Source organism: Pinus tabuliformis, chromosome 1_2 (genome assembly GCF_031772625.1).
Source record: "Pinus tabuliformis cultivar Carrire ecotype Pingquan chromosome 1_2, CPIR1, whole genome shotgun sequence".
Lineage (NCBI taxonomy): Eukaryota > Viridiplantae > Streptophyta > Pinopsida > Pinales > Pinaceae > Pinus > Pinus tabuliformis.
In genome coordinates this window covers 2,214,629-2,233,920 of record NC_142298.1, presented here as the reverse complement: position 1 = coordinate 2,233,920, position 19,292 = coordinate 2,214,629, and the positions used below count along the sequence as shown (strand labels likewise).

Sequence of the window (19,292 nt, the reverse complement as noted above, 5' to 3'; positions counted from 1 at the left end):
CTGCCTTGACAATTGTTTAGTAAGTTTTAGTAACACTTGTACCGTAGAAAACAAAAAGTTAATTACAATCAAAACCATTTATATCATTAAAATTAAAATTTTAGATATATTTCTCTATTTTATAACTAAATCTTGAAAATTTTAATATATATGTAAACTATGTTAACAGATTAAATAAATTGAAATTTAATTAATGATAACTCATTGCTTGTTTGACTAAGTAATATTTAAACTACAAATTATTCAAAATATATCTTTCATTTTATTAAATTAAATATGATGAGTTAATTATATAAATAATGTTTACAATTTCAAAATATTATTTTACTTTTTACAAAAGGTTATTTTAATTTTTAATAGGAACCAGAATTTTATAACAGTTCAGATTATATTCTTTGAAATCTCTACAAATACTTGTTCAAATTTCAATAAATCGTTAACATGATTTAGATAAATCCTGTGTTTAATCTTTTTTAATGAAATATTATAATTTAACATAATTTTATTAAATCATTATCATGATTTCAATCTTTATTTTTTTTTTATGATATAACATAATTTTTATAATGAGATACTCACCTCCTGTGATATAATTTACATTTAAAATTAAACATAAACTATACTGCAAAAGTTTCATTTATACTTAAATTTATATTTAATTAATGAATCAACTTGGAAAAACTATATATAAGTTGGAAAACGGATCTAAATGTCTGATACGCACCTGAAAAATATACCCAAGCGTATTTTAAATATTTTCTTTATGTTTACTCCGTAAGTAGACCCCCTGAACGATACTCTCCTTCATTATATTATGTATTGTTGACTGATTCTGGTGAACCAAAATGTTATGAAGAAGCAGTGCAGGTACAAACCAGGAAGAAGTGGGACAAAACCATGAAAGAAGAGATGGACTCCTTAGCACATAACCAAACATGGGACTTAGTTAGGTTACCTGCAGGTAAAACAACATTGCAGAATAAATGGGTTTACACGTTGAAGGAAGAAGATGGAGGAAAACACAGTTACAAAGCTAGACTTGTGGTGAAAGGGTTTGCACAGAAAAAGGGTATAGACTTTGATGAGATATTTTCTTATGTTGTGAAAATGACTTCAATCAGAACTATTTTAAGTCTAGTAGCAGTTAAAGATTTGCATCTCGAGAAGTTAGATGTAAAGACAACTTTTCTCCATGGGGATTTGGAGGAAGAGATATATATGTTGCAGCCACAAGGATATGAGGTAAAAGGGCAGGAGAAACTAGTGTGCAGGTTGAAGAAGAGCTTGTATGGCTTAAAACAGGCTCCAAGGCAGTGGTATCTAAAATTCAACAAGTTTATGTCTAAACAAGGTTATACTAGATGTCAGCCTAACCATTGTGTTTATCTCAAAAGGCAAAATGATGGAAGCTATATTATATTGTTATTGTATGTAGATGACATGGTTGTTGTAGGTTCTAACATGTAGGAAATAAATTTGCTCAAAAGGAAATTGGCAAACTCATTTGCAATGAAGGATTTGGGTGTTGCAAAACAAATCCTTGGTATGAGAATAACTAGAGACTAGAAGAATTGCAAATTAACATTGTCTCAAAGTAAGTACATAGAAAAGGTGTTGAAAAGGTTTAATATGTAGAATGCAAAACCGATTAGTATACCTTTGGCTAGCCATTTCACATTAAGTAAGGAGGCGTGACCCAAGACTCAGGAAGAAATGGCTCATATGTCTAAAGTTCCATATCCATCAGCAGTTGGAAGCTTAATGTATGCAATGGTCTGCATAAGGCCTAATATTGCACATGTGGTGGGAGTTGTAAGAAGGTACATGAACAATCTAGGAAAAGAACATTGGATGGTGATGAAGTGGATTCTGAGGTATTTGAGAGGTACCACAAATCAAGCATTATGCTTTAGTGGTTCAAACATTGCTCTACAGGGGTATTTTGATGCAGATATGGCAGGTGATAGAGATAACAGGAGGAGAACAACAAGGTCTATGTTTACTGTAGGTGGAACAGCTGTCAGTTGGGTCTCAAAACTACAAAGTGTTTTTGCACTCTCAATAACAAAAGCAGAGTATGTTGCTGCTACAGAGGCTAGTAAAGAAATGATTTGGTTAAAAAGGTTTCTGGATGAATTGGGTAAGAAGCAGGAGTTGGGCAGGTTATACAGTGATAGCCATAGTGCCATACATCTTGCAAAGAACTCTGCATTTCATTCCAAGACCAAGCATATATAGCTCAAGTACCATTTCATACGGTTAGCATTGGAAGATGGACAGCTGAAGTTGGACAAGATACACACTAGCTAGAATCCTGTAGATATGTTAACAAAAGTTGTAACTAGGGAGAAACTAAGAATCTACTAAGTTTCAATTGGTCGTCAAGTATGATGAAGAAAATGAGAAACAACAAGGTCCAAAGTGGAGTCATTGTCTAGTAAATGAAGGAGTGGTGGAGTTGCTATAATTAGTCTCCAAGTGGGAGATTGTTGGGTGTGGAGCCTAATTCTCTTATGTACTCAAAGGTTTTAGCTCGATGTAAACCCTAGGAAGACTATATATCCTTCCATGCGAGGGGTGTCCCCCCAGCGGGGGTTCGGGGACTAGTGGTCCCCCGGTGGGGGTTTAGGGGCAAGCCCTCGAAGCTAAAAATAGATGTAAAATTGCCTTGTAAAATTCTAGTAATTTCTATTCAATCTGGGTCGTTCATTAGGCGAATGATCTGACAGTAGAAGTTATGTTTAATTTAGGGATTTTTTCCCTAGAATGAAACCCCTCACTATATATGAGGGAATTGTATTGGGTCTATGTAGATTTGTATTCTGAGTGAGGAAGAGATAGGAGATTGAGAGAGAAGAGGGAGTTACAACGTATCTTTTGTAGGTTGTATCTCTTCAGTTTGTTGGATAATATGATAAAAGGAGGACTAGTTGTTTCTCCGTGGACGTAGCCCAAATTGGGTGAATAACGTATATCTGTGTCTCTCTTGTTTTATGCATTTTCTGTGTTTATATTTCTGCAATATTTTTTGTGTTCCATTGCTCCGTCATATATAATTTCCTAACAATATGATACGTAACATTAGTTGTGACCATCACTAATAGATTTTGTAAGACTTTGTATGGCTCTGATTATTATTTTTTATCGTCTATTCATAAATAGTTAGAAAGTATAGTGGTCATTGTTTCTCTACTTGTTATAAGGTATAATTACTACATACCATTTCCTTCTAACAAATATTTAATGATAAAAATTGGATAAGCAAAGATTTAGTCATTCATAATAGCATATAGAGAAGTCATATGCTTTTAGAACTCTTGGTATTGGTTGAAGAAATACGACATAGGTTTAAATAGAATTAGTACAAGCATTGGTTGAGAAATAACACAACTAGATTAAAATATAGAAAGAATTGAATGGTGGACAAGGAACTTGAGACACATTAAAATAAAAATAAATGTTATATGGAAATGGATTTGTTAAGTAATTTTATTAATCCTTTCTATATTAAAAATAGATGAATTGTGAAAATAATTTAATTGAAGCTAGCTACAAACATGTCTCACCTTAGTGAATAGGGAAATAACAATTGAACTAATCTTTATTGATTAATCAACATTGTACTTTTTAGAATATAATATGATGTTCCTCATTTGTATTAGAATTTAGAAAATTAATAAACCTACATAGAGAATTACAAAATTTTGGAATATGTAATATTCTAAAGAAATAATTACAAATATTTACAAATTATAATATTTGAAAGATATTTCAATTTCCAATATACTTATTTTACCTATATTTTATAACACATTTTTAATATATTACTATATTAGTTTTATTATTGGACTCAATAAATTATTTAATATACATAAATTTTAATTAATAATTAAATATCCGACTTATTAAATTTTTTATACATTTCTTATATATACATCAAATAATAATAATTATTATATAGTTAATTTAATTCAAATCTAAATTCTTGACACTATTAACTGTAACGTACCCCGGTAACCTCGCATATAAAAGCATGGAGTATAGAATTTTTTTATACAAATTACCCACAAGTAATTATCCAATTCACAACTCCTCAATTCCTCATTAACCATTAGATATAATTTTCATTAATACATCAAGTAAATTTCAGTAAAAGACAGTAAGTTTCATAACCATTTGCATAACCAGCAACCACCACTGTGGTAGTGTAACAACTTAAACTGTCTCATGAACCTTGTGTCCATTTCATGATTTTCCTTAACCATATTAATTAATCATGTACTTTGGACATTATGATTATCACATCAAATAAAGAACCATCAGCAACAAGGATTCATCGTCATCAAACTGACAGGAAAGGAAATCACACCACTGAACACCAATATACCCTGGAAACCCCGTAGGGTGAAAACTTGCAAACGTTTAATCTTATTACTAGACGCTCGTGAGGGTTTTCACCCCTCAGTCAATGACTTATAAGGGATTCCATCCCTTAACCATTGTTATAAAAGTATTACAATGAATTACCATTAACATGTCACATAACTAGCTAAAAGCTAATATAGTTTCCATGAAACCCTTTACTTACATACCGCCACATGCAACATTCCTTGTGGCATGATTGTTCTAGCAATGTATGATCCCGCAACTCGTAATCATCTGCATGGACCATTAATCCTTTTTCTGCCACAATGTTAAACATCACTTTTCTTTGGCACCAACCGCCATCGTTTCCTATTAATGTAGTTGTCAACAAGATTAGATACAATATTAATCAATCAATAAGAAACTTCTAAAAGTGGTATTTTAACATCTAGTCATGTGCATGAGCAAGCATAACATATTAATTAATTAGTACATATGTTCAAGTAAATAATTGTTTTACTTCCATAATGTTTATTCACGCTAATGCATAATTCTCTTTAAGATATCTAACCCATTAGTTCCACTAAAATGTATAACACAATCATGATATCTTCATACATGTAATACACTGTTGTTGCTATGCTTATGCACATGTGTTCTTTTCACATAGTTATTTTTCGAGAACTCAACATAGTTTCTCTATCATACAAAGAACTTATCTCTATATCACAATGACTATTCTTTGTGCATACAATAGCTTATCATAATATCCCTTCTTAAATGTCTGCAACTCATATTCGCTTGTCTAGAATACTACCATCATTTCATGTAACAAATTACTTACTTCTTTCTTAAAGGAAGTCATTATACCCTCAATTCTCTATCATCCCATAGGTAGGTTCCTCATTGCTTCCCTTTTAAGAAACTATTATAGATTCCATCTTTATGCATAAAAATTCAGGAAAAAATGACATGGTTAACTTAACCTTTTATGCAGTAAAATCAAGAAACTGACACAAATCATCTAACAAGACAATCTTTTCAAGAGATTATTATTTCCAACAAAGTTAACATAATCACTTTTACTATGTACACACAAAATCATATTTCCAAAGTCACAATAGCTACCCTTATGTGTAAGCAACATGTGTTTTTTCTAACACAATTACTTTTACTTCAATGCACATAATCTTTTCATGAAATAGTATGGATTCTTGATATGATATGAACACTATTCATATGTATTTTAAGAATAGGAAACTCTATTTTTGTTTCAATAGACCTCTCATAAAAGCCATCATTTTCATACATGAAGTATGCACATTTTTCTAAAATGAAACTATATTTATGTGTATATAAAACATACTCTTTCTTCAAGAAAGTTAGAAATGAATATCTATGTGCCTAGAAGCACATCATTAGCTATTTCTATCATTCATGTAATGCATAATTATTTCACTAGAAACTTAGAAAGCAGCTAGAATCATAATGCAATTAGCATATATCCCTTTTTAAGAAACTTTTATTAAATAAAAATACATAATCTTTAACTGCATGCATTGACATATTTTCTTTGGCAAGAAAACCTATAAGATATTCAATCTTTAACTTCATGCATTAACATATTTTCTTTATCAAGAAAACGTATAAAATAATATTTCTTTTACTGCATGCATTAAAATTCTTCTTTACCAAGAAAACACATAAAATATTCAATCTTTAACTGCATGCATTAACATATTTTCTTTACCAAGAAAACATATAAATATTCAATCTTTTACTGCATGCATGCAGATATTTTCTCTACTAAGAAAACATATAAAATATTCAATCTTTTACTGCATGCACTAACATATTCCTTCAAGAAAGTGAGCAAGTTATTTATCTTTTCCCAGCTGTACCACCACAAGCCATCAAAAACAAAACTGTGTACAGCAGGTTCTCCATTCTTCTTTTATTAAATGTCAAGATGTGATTCAATTTCTTTACCATAATCGTGATACAGATGAAGTCGTGGCCTTCTAAGATTTTTCTTTTTTTCAGCGAGCCTACACCTTCGGAGGGTGGGCAAATAGCCATAGCTCTTAGCCACAGCGTTAAGTGGCACCTTCCCACACTACGACTTCATGTACGTTCGCTCCAACCAACAAACTATCATTTTCTTCAAGTTCTGGTAACAAACACAGTCAACATATCATGTAACCCATGCATGATATCCTAATACTAGCTCCTTCACTCCTCTATTGTTTGCCTCATTAAGGCTTTGTTGAAAAATAGTAAAACAACGCCTATTGAACCGATCACCAACAGACTCTCTCTTTCATTGGACTCCAAGAGAATGTTCCATCGTGTAGGCAATTTGGTTCTCTCAGCTTCTACTTATTCCTCTCTTTTAAATGTACTTTAAACTCAAGCGCTACTACTTGCACAACCTCGTCGGAGTTTCAAAAACTCCTTGACCATCGAGTTGTGTTCCAGCAATCCTAGTGGATTCTCGATGAATACCTTTTTACCAAGATTTCCCTTCTTGATTTCCCCTCATTCGGTTTTCACAAATACCAAGAATCAGTTTTATAACTAATTCGTAACTTTTGATTTTACCTTGGGTTATTTACGAGAGGCATATGAAATTAACAAATATTTCTTAATTGATTATAATCAAAAGTGATTTTGTATATGATTATGACTAACCTCAATAATGTAGAGTTATCACATAAAAAATACTAAAAAAATTAATAGATTAATTTACTATCTATTATAGAAAAGAATAATGATAATTAAAAATCACAATAGCATATATAATATAAAGTAGTAGAAAATAAAAAGTTATTCCTAAAAAGTGGAATATTGAAATATTAATATACAATTTATATTAATGAATAATTGGTTATAAAATAAATAAATAAACAAATTATATCACATAATATCATGAAATGAATTATATTTCTTATCCCAAACTGAACCGTGATGTATTACATAATGTCATATATCATCTGGGTTGTAAAATGCAAAACCAAATCGCACCCATAAAAGTAAATAAATATTTTTTAAATAATTATTATATTAGTGATTATGCTGAAGAATACGGAGTGTATGAGTACAGAAAGCTAACGATGAAAATGGAGTATAGAAACATTAATTTTCACTATGTGAATAAGAAGAACAATGAGAATAAAAATCTACTAATATTGTGCTGGTAATTAATTGATTCCAACGTCCTGATTTGTTTGTGTTAATGTTTGCAACAAGGGTGTCGTGCCAACAATTCTAGACGATGAACAAATAAACACTCTAAAACCTACTCTGACCCATGACCTACTGCCTTTACTTTGAATAAAAATCTACTAATATTGTGCTGGTAATTCATTCCAACATCCTGATTGGTTTGTGTTAATGTTTGCTGCAAGGCTGTCGTGCCAACAATTCTAGACGATGAACAAATAAACACTCTAAAACCTACTATGACCCATGACGATGAACAAATAAACACTCTAAAACCCCCTAACTAGCTTTATTACTTCCCTGCTGGCTGAATTTCAACCTCGGCGGCCAGCACATTCCTTTGATTATCATGTTCCGCTTTCTTTATAACATGGGATGCTGTGTTGGCTGGCTCTTTAAACTTGGCATATATATCACCTCTGTAGAATTGCCTCGTTCTGAGGACAAGAATAAAAGAAATCATGGCTCCAAAAAGGGTCACCGTTGTCATAATGATAAACGAAAGCTGAAAACATTTATGCCCAGTGCAAGTAAGCTCGCTCTGAGACGAACAAGTCCCAAGAGCAGTACACTGCTTTGTTGCCTCTTGGTCATACATGTGCCCCACACCTCTGACAGACAGAAGATAAACTCCCAAGGGGCTCGCAACCGCTCCAAAATTATAAAGAGTGGCATAATACTTGAGACCAAATATCTGTGAGATGACTGCATTATTTAGAGGCCATTGAGCTCCCAAACACAGTCCATTTATAATGGACGCTATGTACAGTGAACCCGGAAGTGCGAAAGCTATGAAAATATGTCCAATGCAAGCAATAAGCAAAATTATCGTCAACATCAGCGGCCTGGGAAATTTATACTTCTGGAGAAGAATTTCCGATACAAAACCAGCAAGAACGCGGCCTAGAAAATTCCATATGCTAATAAGAGCAACAAAGGTGGTTATAGTCTGGTGGGTGTAACCAAGAGAGTTTCCAATCTGTCCCATATTATCAATGGCGGTCACAGTTGATCCAATCCCACAAACACTGGCTAAAAACAGAATGAGCATATCGAGACTTACTAAAGCTTGAGGAATTGTGAAGTCGTCTCCTCTTTTGGGGCTTTTCAAGAATTTCACTATACGGGATACAATAGAAGCTCTCGCTCTCATTTCATCGGTACTATTAGCAATATACTCTCTGCCGGTTATCGATTCTCCTTCCTTGATCTCTGAGCAATGTTGAGGATCATTCATCTCTTCATTTTCTATTGTAAGAAAACTGATTTCGGCATGATCTACTATGGTTGAGACGGAGGTCTCGGTGGAAATCTGTTGCTGCTTCTTTTTGTCCATCTCTGCCTTAACAATCACTACAAGAGGAAGCGAAAGGAAAACCACGATAATTGCAACAACAATTCTGTAGCCTGCCTTAGGTAAATTCTTCATCGTATTCTCCACTACGATGAGAAGCATAAGAAATACAGTTAATCCTAGAGCTATGTAGAGAAAGTGGTAGAATCGCTTCAGCTCATTTCTTTCCGTCGTCTCTTTTGTAGGACGAACTATCAACATTACAATCAGAAAAACAGCACTAGGTAAGTAGCCAAGAAGAAGAATCAGACCAGCCGATCCACTGGCACTATTCCCATAAATTGCATGGTAAATCTGAGTGAAAATTGCTCCACTCAAACCCACAAATCCTTTCAGAAGCCCCAGCACAACTCCTCGGCTCCGAGGGAAATTCTTGACACACGTAACCAGAGGTCCCGTGTTGGTAAATGTCTGAGAATTAGCTCCAATGACTATATACAAATACATTTGCCATAACTTGGGCTTGGCAATTCGTCGGGTGACAGATAACCATAACAATGAATATCCAACGATATTCGTGATGGCTCCAACGCCAAGAACAACCCATGGAGGGCTGACTTCATTGATGAGACCTGCAACAATCCCAACATTAGCTCCCAGATCCTTGAAAAATGCCAAGGTATTCAATGTGCTCTGATCATAGCCCAGGGAAGTTTTTATTGCTTCTGAGTAATCCCGAAACATATAAGTGCCACCAGAAAATGACATAATAAGGAACGACACAAATACTACAAACCATCTTCCCATGACCACTCTTTTGGCCAAATCAAACACCTCACTCCCCTCCATCATATTCACCAGAACAACACAGCGAAACAACTGCAATTTCGTTTTGTTCGAATATCTTACAGGGATTTTCGATCCCAAGCAAAAATGCGTTGGGAGTCGAATGTTTACTACTAGACAACTAAACCCAATGACGGGAATAATTGGTTCCGCACTTGGTTAAATAATAAATTGAGCATTTGAATTCGTATAACGCGAGGCACGTCGGAAGAGTTGCGTGTGGTAATGTGAAAACAAACATTATGGAAAATCGAAGTGTGGATTTTCGGCGCAAAGAGCGTCGCGTCGCGTTGCGTTTTTTAAGAATAGGACGGTGTCGATTAAATAATCTTTCATGAGAAACAGACAAAAATGTTCCAAATATGTGTAATGGATATTAAATTAGTTGAAAGGAATTATGCTTTGAGTTATTTTAGGACTTATGCTTTCTTGGACTTGTTTCCCTAAGTGAGTACAGTCAAAGCTAGACAATCTTACAGGGAGGTGAATGATGCTCAGAACTTCTAATGCCGGCCTCACTTTAACTCTTTTTTTTTATCATATTAATAAATTAAACTTAGAAAAAAAAATGATATTTAAAAAAAATAACTCTATCTCATTTACTAGTAGTTGAGGATCTTCGTCATCATAATTATATGGCTTTCATTAGTTTCTTTCACATGTGTACAAATCCAAAATTATTAACTCCCAAAGGATAAAAACCTTTATAAAATCTTTAAAATATGGTTGTATACTAGGTGGAAACACATATGCTGAGAAGAAACAAGACACTCTCATAGGGAGATTAAAGGAAGTTGAGATGAACTAATAATTGTAAGAGAATTTCTATATAAGGGGAAGTCACAGTCACAAATTTAAGTAGAATGTAAAATGAAAGGCATGAAAAATGCTAAAACGTCATCAAATTTTCATTTGACGGGCAGAGGGGATTTGAAATTCTAGACCTGCTTATAAGTTAATACACAAATAAATATAAAAAATTATTTACCTTTTAAATATAAATAGAATGTACTTGCTCCTAATATGTGATCATCGTACTTGTCAATCACATTACAACAATATGTTATATGATATGTGTATATATGTAATCAAAAGTGGAATACCTTACGGGTAGAATGTGATTTTAATGTGGCATCATTTGTTAACTTTATGTTTTAATTCAATCTTTAGATTTAATGATGACGTATCGAGAAGGGTATATGGTTTATAGCTCTGTCTCACCATAACAGAGAGTTGGGCATCCAGGCGATCGTTGATTCCACAAGGGTTGATTTGAGTGCAGGAAATCACTTGAAAATGGTTAGGGTTCTCGTAAGAGGTACCCTTTGTTGAAAATGGCAACAAGAAATGCTAAAAATAGAAATTCTAAAAATAACATTGTTATAAATAGCAGTTTGGGCACCAGTGTTGGACATGGCAAAGGAATGAAAAATGGAAGTGCTATAAATAGAATTTCTAAAAATAGCATTTCAGGATAGATTCCATTTTTAGTTAGTCCCTGAACTAAAATTGTGAAGTAAAATTTGAATTTGATCTTAGTAGTTGTTTGTAAAATAATTAATTAATTCATCTCAAGTTAATTAGTTGAGGAAAAACAAACATGAAGTCTATGTGAGGACATGCAACAGTTATTCCTTTGATTAAGGAATTTATCCCTTAGTTAAAGACATAAGAGTGAGTTGTAATTTTATGTTGTAATTAGTTAGCTCAGCTAACTAAGTTAAGTCCAGTTAGATTAGTTCCAACAGTTGGAGGAACTGATTGTGAGTTCAGTTAGTTACTGCTTGCATGCATGTAACTATTACACTTTAGATAACTGAATATTCTCTCATAAATAACTCATACATGTCAGTTCTGTCAGAGACCCAGTTGAGATCAGAGGAAGGGACAATGTACTATCAGTTGGAGGAATTTTCCTATAAAGGAAACTCATACATGTAGAAGGAATTAACTACTTCAAGATTGCGCAGTTATTTTAGATGTTAGTGTTGCGTGTGAGAGGATTATTCACACATGTTGCAGCCAGAGCACCCAAGAGAAACTGCGCAAGAAAATAGGAGGCTTAGAGGATTGAAGGAAGACACAAGTGTTGTCTATTTTGTCTATTAGCGGTATTGAGGGATTTTACTGATAGTTGGATAGCTTCCGAGCTAAGGCTTCGTGTAATTCTAAGATAATTTCCACTTGTATGATATTCTTAGTTATATGTGTTCTTGTTTGATATTGCTCATATCGATTAAGGTTCCACAAAGTTTATTCTAGAAGTAGATCTAGTATTATGATTTAGTACATTGCATTATTAGTTGATCTACAGGTGAAATTTCTACACCCTTGGCCGCAGTTTTTCATTTGTCTCTCATTCTCCTCCTAGATGATGCTCTGCAACTCGATGCTAATGCAATCTCTACTAAGGGTGAATCCACCAGGTTCGAGGTGATTCTTCCACCAAAATTGCACCGTTCATGGTATTGTTCTTTGTTCGCATAGTTCACTCTCCCATCGCTCGAATCTGCAAAATCTTTTTTCCGTGTGGTCTCCTCAAATTTGGGCAAAGTTCGGAATCCTCACCTCTACAAGTACATTAATTTAAAGTCATTTGTTCTTATTCACCACATATGACTCAGATTTTGTGTCTATTTTGCTCTTACTTGTTCTATTTTTATGTCCTATGTAAGTACCCTTCCTCCCACAGGATTCTATGTTATGAGGAAACAACGTATCTGGAATGAACTCTTGAGGATGGAGTTTCAGGGAGGGAGTTCAATACCAAATTGTCTCGAGCCTCCATGGGAAGAAGACACCATGTTCAACAGGGAAAATTTTAAGAACCCCCCCTAAATTTATAAATATAATAAATGGGCGAATCTCCATGGTATATAGGAAAAATGGAAGTCGATTTTATCAATAATATAATATGTATATATAATTGTTTGGCGAATCTCTCACCAGGCATGGCGAATATTTTACTCAATTATAAAATCTTGTAAGATCTTGGCGAGTCTTTCACTAAATAATAAAACTTTGTAAAGTCCTAGTGAATCTTAGCATAGGCTACATGTTGGTTTAATTCCCCCATTTAAATAGGCTACATTCCAGGTGAATACCATGGGTCAATACCATGTGCCCTTTTGGTGAATACCATGGGTCAATACCATGTGCCATTTTTATTTTTATTAATTCTAATATTAGCGTTATTAATGGTTTTTTGCATGGTATTAATAACAATCTAGTCCATGGTATTTGTCCCATAGTATTTTGGCCATAGGTTTCACCTAAATATAACCCATTTTTTGAGTGTTCGTAAATATAAGGTGACTTATGGAGTAAATATAAAAAAATGTTTTATTTGTTTACCATACCTCTCGTTTATTTATATTTTTATTAATTTACCATACCTCTTTTACAAATATGGTATTTGGCCCATAGGATTCACTTAAATAAAACCTCTTTCTTGAGCCTTCATAAATAGAACGAGGGTTATGGACTAAATATAAAAAGAGGTTTTATTTATTTACGATACGTCTAGTTTATTTATATTTTTATTTATTTACCATACCTTTTGAGTAAGTATAAAAAGACGTTTTATTTATTTACCATACCTTCACTTTACTTATATTTTTATTTGTTTACACCCTTACATGTATATAAGGTGACTTATGGAGTAAATATAAAAAATGTTTTATTTATTTACCATACCTCTCATTTATTTATATTTTTATTAATTTACCATACCTCTCATTTATTTATATTTTTATTAATTTACCATACCTCTTTTATAAATATGGTATTTGGCCCATAGGATTCACTTAAATAAAACCTATTCTTGAAAATGGGCGAATGGATTCACTTAAATAAAACCTATTCTTGAAAATGGGCGAATGGAAGGTTGTAAGTCCTAATTTCAAGGGCTAAATTTACCTTTTTTACCCTCTCCCTTAAAATAAGGTGGGCTATTTGAGGTGATTTGTAAAAATGTACTATGATACAAAATATTCGCCCACTAAAAATTTAAAACCCCTTAATTTCGCCAAAGGGCGAACATTCGCCCCTAAAATTATCCTTGATGTTCAATGTGGACAACATTGAAGGATCTATATCAGAACAGCAGCGACCAGAGGAAGTTGACGCTGAAAGGCAAGCTTCGTAAAATCAAGTGTGAAAATGGGGACACGATCTCATCATACCTGACCAAGCTAACCACTTGTAGGGATGATCTTAGAAGTGTTGGGATCATGATAGCCGATGATGAAATGGTGAGTATTTATTTCCTCGGTCTTCCTAAGAGCTGGCATAGCTACGAAGACTTTGTAAATGGAAGAGATAAACTACCAGATTGGGAATTACTTTGGTCCGATCTGATGTAGGAGGAGACAAGGAGAAGCACCAGAGATGGTTCTTCATCCAAGGAGGATGAAGAAAATTGTGCCTTAGGGAGTAAGGTAAAGAAAGGGAAGGAAAATAATTCTCATCCCAAATCGAGCTCTTCTCATGGTGGGAAGAAGTTTGAAAAATTGAAAGTTCGATGCTTTCATTATAACGAGGTGGGCCATTTTGCTACAAATTGTCCACTGAAGAAATCTAGGAAGGGATTCCTTGGAGGCATTAGAAGGTGAGGCACTGGCCTCACAGTTTGAGTTGGATTTCACCCTCATCGCATGCATGTTTCATCCATGGTGGGATGTGGTTGGTTTCTTGATAGTGGAGCTTCATTCCACATGACCGATGATAAGAGTTTGTTTAGTACCTTGGAGGAGAAGGATCTCCAGATACTCATAAAGATGGGTAATGATGAAAAGTATAGTGTCTCAGGTGTAGGCACAGTTATTTTTCAGAGTGAGCATGGAGCTCGCATTACCTTAACAAATGTCCAGTATGTGCTAGGACTAAGGAAAAACTTGGTATCTATCGCAATGTTGGAAGACAAAGCTATGATGTAGTCTTCAGTAAGGGAAAGGTTTTCCTTAGACACATCATCACAAGATAGGTAAAGCTGATCGATTCACGAGTCAAGAACTTCTATCATTTTGAGGTTCTAGATGCATGCAAAGCCTTGAGGAGCATGGAAACTGTTGGAGACTTGGTGGTTGAGATGGAGCGTACACTACCTATCAACATGTAGTGCCAAAAGAAGTCTCAGACAATCTTTGAGGAGCCACAATTGGTGAAGCATCTTTAGGAGGTTGTGGAGCAGCCACAACTGGAGAAGTCGAGAGGAGATAAAGTGGAGGCATTCATTCATCCAGAGACCTCTAGTAGGGGAAATTTCGAGCCAAGTGAGCAGAGGTATCACATGCAGCCAGGTGGGAGGTGGGGCGATGTGGATTGATAGTCCCACGAAGGATGAAATAGGGGGCAGGATCCTTGAGGTACCCAACCTCTTAGATTCAATCTTGCTATGAGAGCCCCGACGAGGAGTAGCAAGACTAGCTGAGTGGGTAGAGATAGATATGGATGGGGCGGTAGAGAGAGATACAATGCAGGAGTCCCAAGACTATGTAGAGCTAGCAAGATGCAGCAATGCGAGAGGCACAGGAGTGTTGCACTAGTGCAGGATGGCACAAAAATGTGTGCAATGGTTCGATATGCATGGAGGTTGCAGCAGCTCAGAGGTCAGCGAGGGAGTACTTATCAGTGGCATATGGAGCTTCAACATCGAAGGGCCTTTCTAGCCCAATGGGGAGGTCAGTTGGGAGTTATTTTTGTTTCTAGAGTTGTTGGAGAAAGAACACTTGGGAGAAGTGTTGCATGCAGAACATTCCAAAGGTTCAGGATCAGGTTCAAGTTGAATGTCCTTATTGTTCAGAGGGAGTGTTGAAAATGGAAACAAGGAACGCTAAAAATAGAAATGATAAAAATAACATTTCTATAAATAGCAGCTTGGGCACCAGCGTTGGACATAGCAACAATGAATTAAAAATGGAAGTGCTATAAATAACATTGCTAAAAATAGAATTTTGGGAGAGATTCCAATTTTAGTTAGTCCCTGAACTAAACTTGTGAAGTAAAAGTCGAATTTGATCTTAGCAGTTGTTTGTAAAATAATTAATTAGTTCATCTTGAGTTAATTAGTTGAGGAAAAACAAACATGAAGTCTATGTGAGGACATGCAACAGTTACTCCTTTGATTAAGGAATTTATCGCTTAGTTAAAGAGATAAGAGTGAGTTGTAATTAGTTAGATTAGTTCCAATAGTTGGAGGAACTGATTATGAGTTTAGTTAGTTAATGCTTGCATGCATGTAACTACTGCACTTTAGATAACTAAATATTCTCTCATAAATAACTCATGCATGTCAGTTCTGTCAGAGACCTAGTTGGGATCAGAGGAAGGGACAATGTACTATCAGTTGGAGGAATTTTCCTATAAAGGAAAGTCATCCATGCATAAGGAATTATCTCCTTCAGGATTGCGCATATATTTTAGAGGTCAGTGTTGTGTGTGAGAGGATTATTCACAAAGGTTGCAGCCAAAGGACCCAGGAGAAACTGTGCAAGGAAATAGGAGGCTTGGAAGACTGAAGGAAGGCACAAGTTTTGTCTATTTTGTCGATGAGCAACATTGAGGGATTGTACTGATAGCTGGATAGGTTCCGAGCTAAGGCTTTGTGTAATTCTGAGATAATTTCCACTTGTATGATATTCTCAGTTATATCTGTTCTTGTTTGATATTGCTCATATTCAATTAAGCTTCCACAAAGTTTATTCTAGAAGTAGATCTAGTATTATGATTTAGTACATTGCATTATCAGTTGATCTACAGGTGAAATTTCTACACCCTTGGCCGGAGTTTTTCATTTGTCTCTCATTCTCCTCCCAGATGATGCTCTATAGCTCGATGCTAATGCAATCTCTACTAAGGGTGAATCCACCAGGTTCAAGGTGATTCTTCCACCAGAATTTCACCATTCATAGTATTGTTCTTGGTTCCCATAGTTCACTCTCCCGCCGCTCGAATCTGCAAAAGCTTTCGTCCCTTTGGTCTCCTAAAATTTGGGCAAAGTTCGGAATATTCACCTCTACAAGTACATTAATTTAAAGTCATTTATTCTTATTCACCGCATATGACTCAGATTTTGTGTCTATTTTGCTCTTACTTGTTCTGTTATTGTGTCCTATGTAAGTACCCTTCCTCCCACAAGATTATCTGTTATGAGGGAACAACGTCTCTGGAATGAACTCTTGAGGATGGAGTTTCAGGTTTTTGGGAAACCGTAACCTTGTGACATTGGTAATTTTGTCGCCCATTCATTTTCTTTGCAGTTACTCATATTACTTAACTCGTTTAGGCACAAAATCTCTTACGGTTTTTACCCTCTGCTTCATAGGGATTTCCAATGGCTGCTTCTAGGCTTCGATATCCTAAACTCCAGGTGCCTATCTATTAGCTTGCAACCTGTCAGCATATATGGTTTAGATCTAGTGTTTTCTGGCCCTCGTTTTATGTGAAGAGTTATCTTGAATGTAGCAACATTTTTTTTTTAAATCCCTTTGTCTTTTTGTTTAAAGTGGACTTCTCTGCGGCAAGGTTTCTTTGTATAGTTACTATGTAAGGAATATGAGGCCTTTAATTGATATTCGTAATTAAACAGTCCTAGCAACATGGTTATTATGGTTCTCATTCTATTTCTCATGATTATTAGGGTTATAATGAATCTCATTCTATTCATGATTATTATGGTTATATTTGCATATTCTTTATAATTTGGTATGCAATCTTTAAAAATATTCTATACATAATAGACCCTCTTTTAAGCAATAGATTGATGCTCGAGTTCGAGTTTTCCTTATGCTCATCGTTATACATGCTACCGCTATTACTATAGTGAGTGTTTCGTTGTTTACTTTTCTTTAATATATTTAGGGTAATAGTGGGTTCTGAAGTACCTATCTAAATACAGTCATGTAGGGGACTAGACTGAGTCATTCCCAAGGTCGCATCTTAGTCCTAACCCCTTGTTATGATGTTGTGCATTGCGAGAATGTGTTTAGATTTACACCTTTTTTAAAATAAAACCTTGGGTTCTTCAAACACAACAACACTACTTTTTCTGATATTCATTTACTTATGAGGTTTATATTAGATGAAGCATACGTGTATGCTTTAGATGTTTTCTAGATCAAATTCCTTGTATTATTGTTTTCTGGGTTTACTTTTTTCTTGGTTCTAAGCTCTAACAATATTTCCCTACTTTTTGTCCTAGTTGGTTGCGGGGTTTGTTAATTTCCATTACTTCATTTATCCTCGTTACTTCTTAAGGTAGTTTTTACACCAACACTAAACATTGCCCCATTTTCCTATGAGTCTACAACTACAAAATGTGTATCAAAAGTTAAAAACATTTACCAATCCGTTTTAGCTTATAAATGACAGGAAGATATAAATTCTAGAATTTATTGACGGAGTTTCAACCATAACTTTAGTAAGTACTCATCCATGCAAAAGTACAAGGTAAAGACCCATCCTATATACTCATTTTTTCTCTGAAATTTCCTCGAATTCAAAACAATAGTAAACAATTCTAGTTATTCTTGAATCAGGCCTTAGGACTAGAGTCTATTCTTCTAACCTCTGCTTTCTTTCTGTAATGAAGTGATAAACTCTATGAAGTCCAGCTCTTGATGTTCCTTCCATTACTTCACTTTCACTAAGTTCCCGATTTATCTCCACAAAATAAAGGATAACTGTTTCAACTCTTCCTAACTGTCTCGTGGTTGGAATTCATTTCCGGTCTCCCTTCTTGGATTCTGAAATTTCATAATATATATAAAAAGAAAAACAATATTATTACCATTTATATTATCCATCCAAAATGTCATTGGACTTTCCAGAGTCTCATTTACCAACAAAATAAAATAGCTCTGATTGCTATCAAGAAGGTGTTACATGGAGTGAGACAAAAATTTCTCAATGTGATATAGGAAAAAATAAATTAAAAATAAATAGACAGACTCTTTTCCTCTATATATGCATTTGTCGAATCAATGGAAGGTCAGAAAAGAAAAACATACAAAATGGAAAGTGGATGTTGATATTGATTGAGGCAACCAACAAGTTTGTGATTCTATATTTTATAAAGTTAAAATGAAGATCTCTAGAAATTGATGTCAAAGCTGATACTGATAATCAGGATTTCGAGAGACTGATATTGATATTTGATGAGGTATACAAAAAAATTGTAATTATGCATTTTATAATATTAAAAGGAAGAATTCTAGAAACTGATATATCCAAGTAATTTCCAGAAACTGATATACTACAAATGTTTGAATCAAGAGAAGAATTTGCAGGACTTTTGCAATCACAAGAGTTTCTCTGTCGGGTAGTCTTGTCATTCACACATTCCATCACTTGCTACAACTTATACGTCTAACTTTTCAGTAGAATCTAACCACTTCAAATTATAATGTCTCAGGTGACCACCATGAAACTTCATCTTCCAAGGAGGAATACAAAGACAAGGTACAAGGTCAAGCATCGAAGCTGAGATGACTTTAGGGGAGTTAGTGATGTTGTGCAACTTACCATATTTCACTTACAACATCCATATTTCCTTCTTCATTGCTTA

The 19,292-nt window shown here is 34.4% G+C and overlaps 1 protein-coding gene across 1 annotated transcript; it reads right to left on the bottom strand.

Annotated features, from left to right (window-relative positions):
* Positions 1-7,879: 7,879 nt before the first annotated feature.
* On the bottom strand, positions 7,880-9,730 carry LOC149204004 (protein NUCLEAR FUSION DEFECTIVE 4-like). The gene has a single exon (XM_089397005.1). It carries the CDS (start codon positions 9,728-9,730, stop codon positions 7,880-7,882), a length of 1,851 nt encoding a protein of 616 aa, XP_089253131.1.
* Positions 9,731-19,292: the final 9,562 nt, after the last annotated feature.

What these genes read in the sequence shown, in the direction of transcription:
- LOC149204004 (XM_089397005.1), bottom strand. Translation starts at nt 9,730, where the DNA reads ATGGAGGGGAGTGAGGTGTTTGATTTGGCCAAAAGAGTGGTCATGGGA.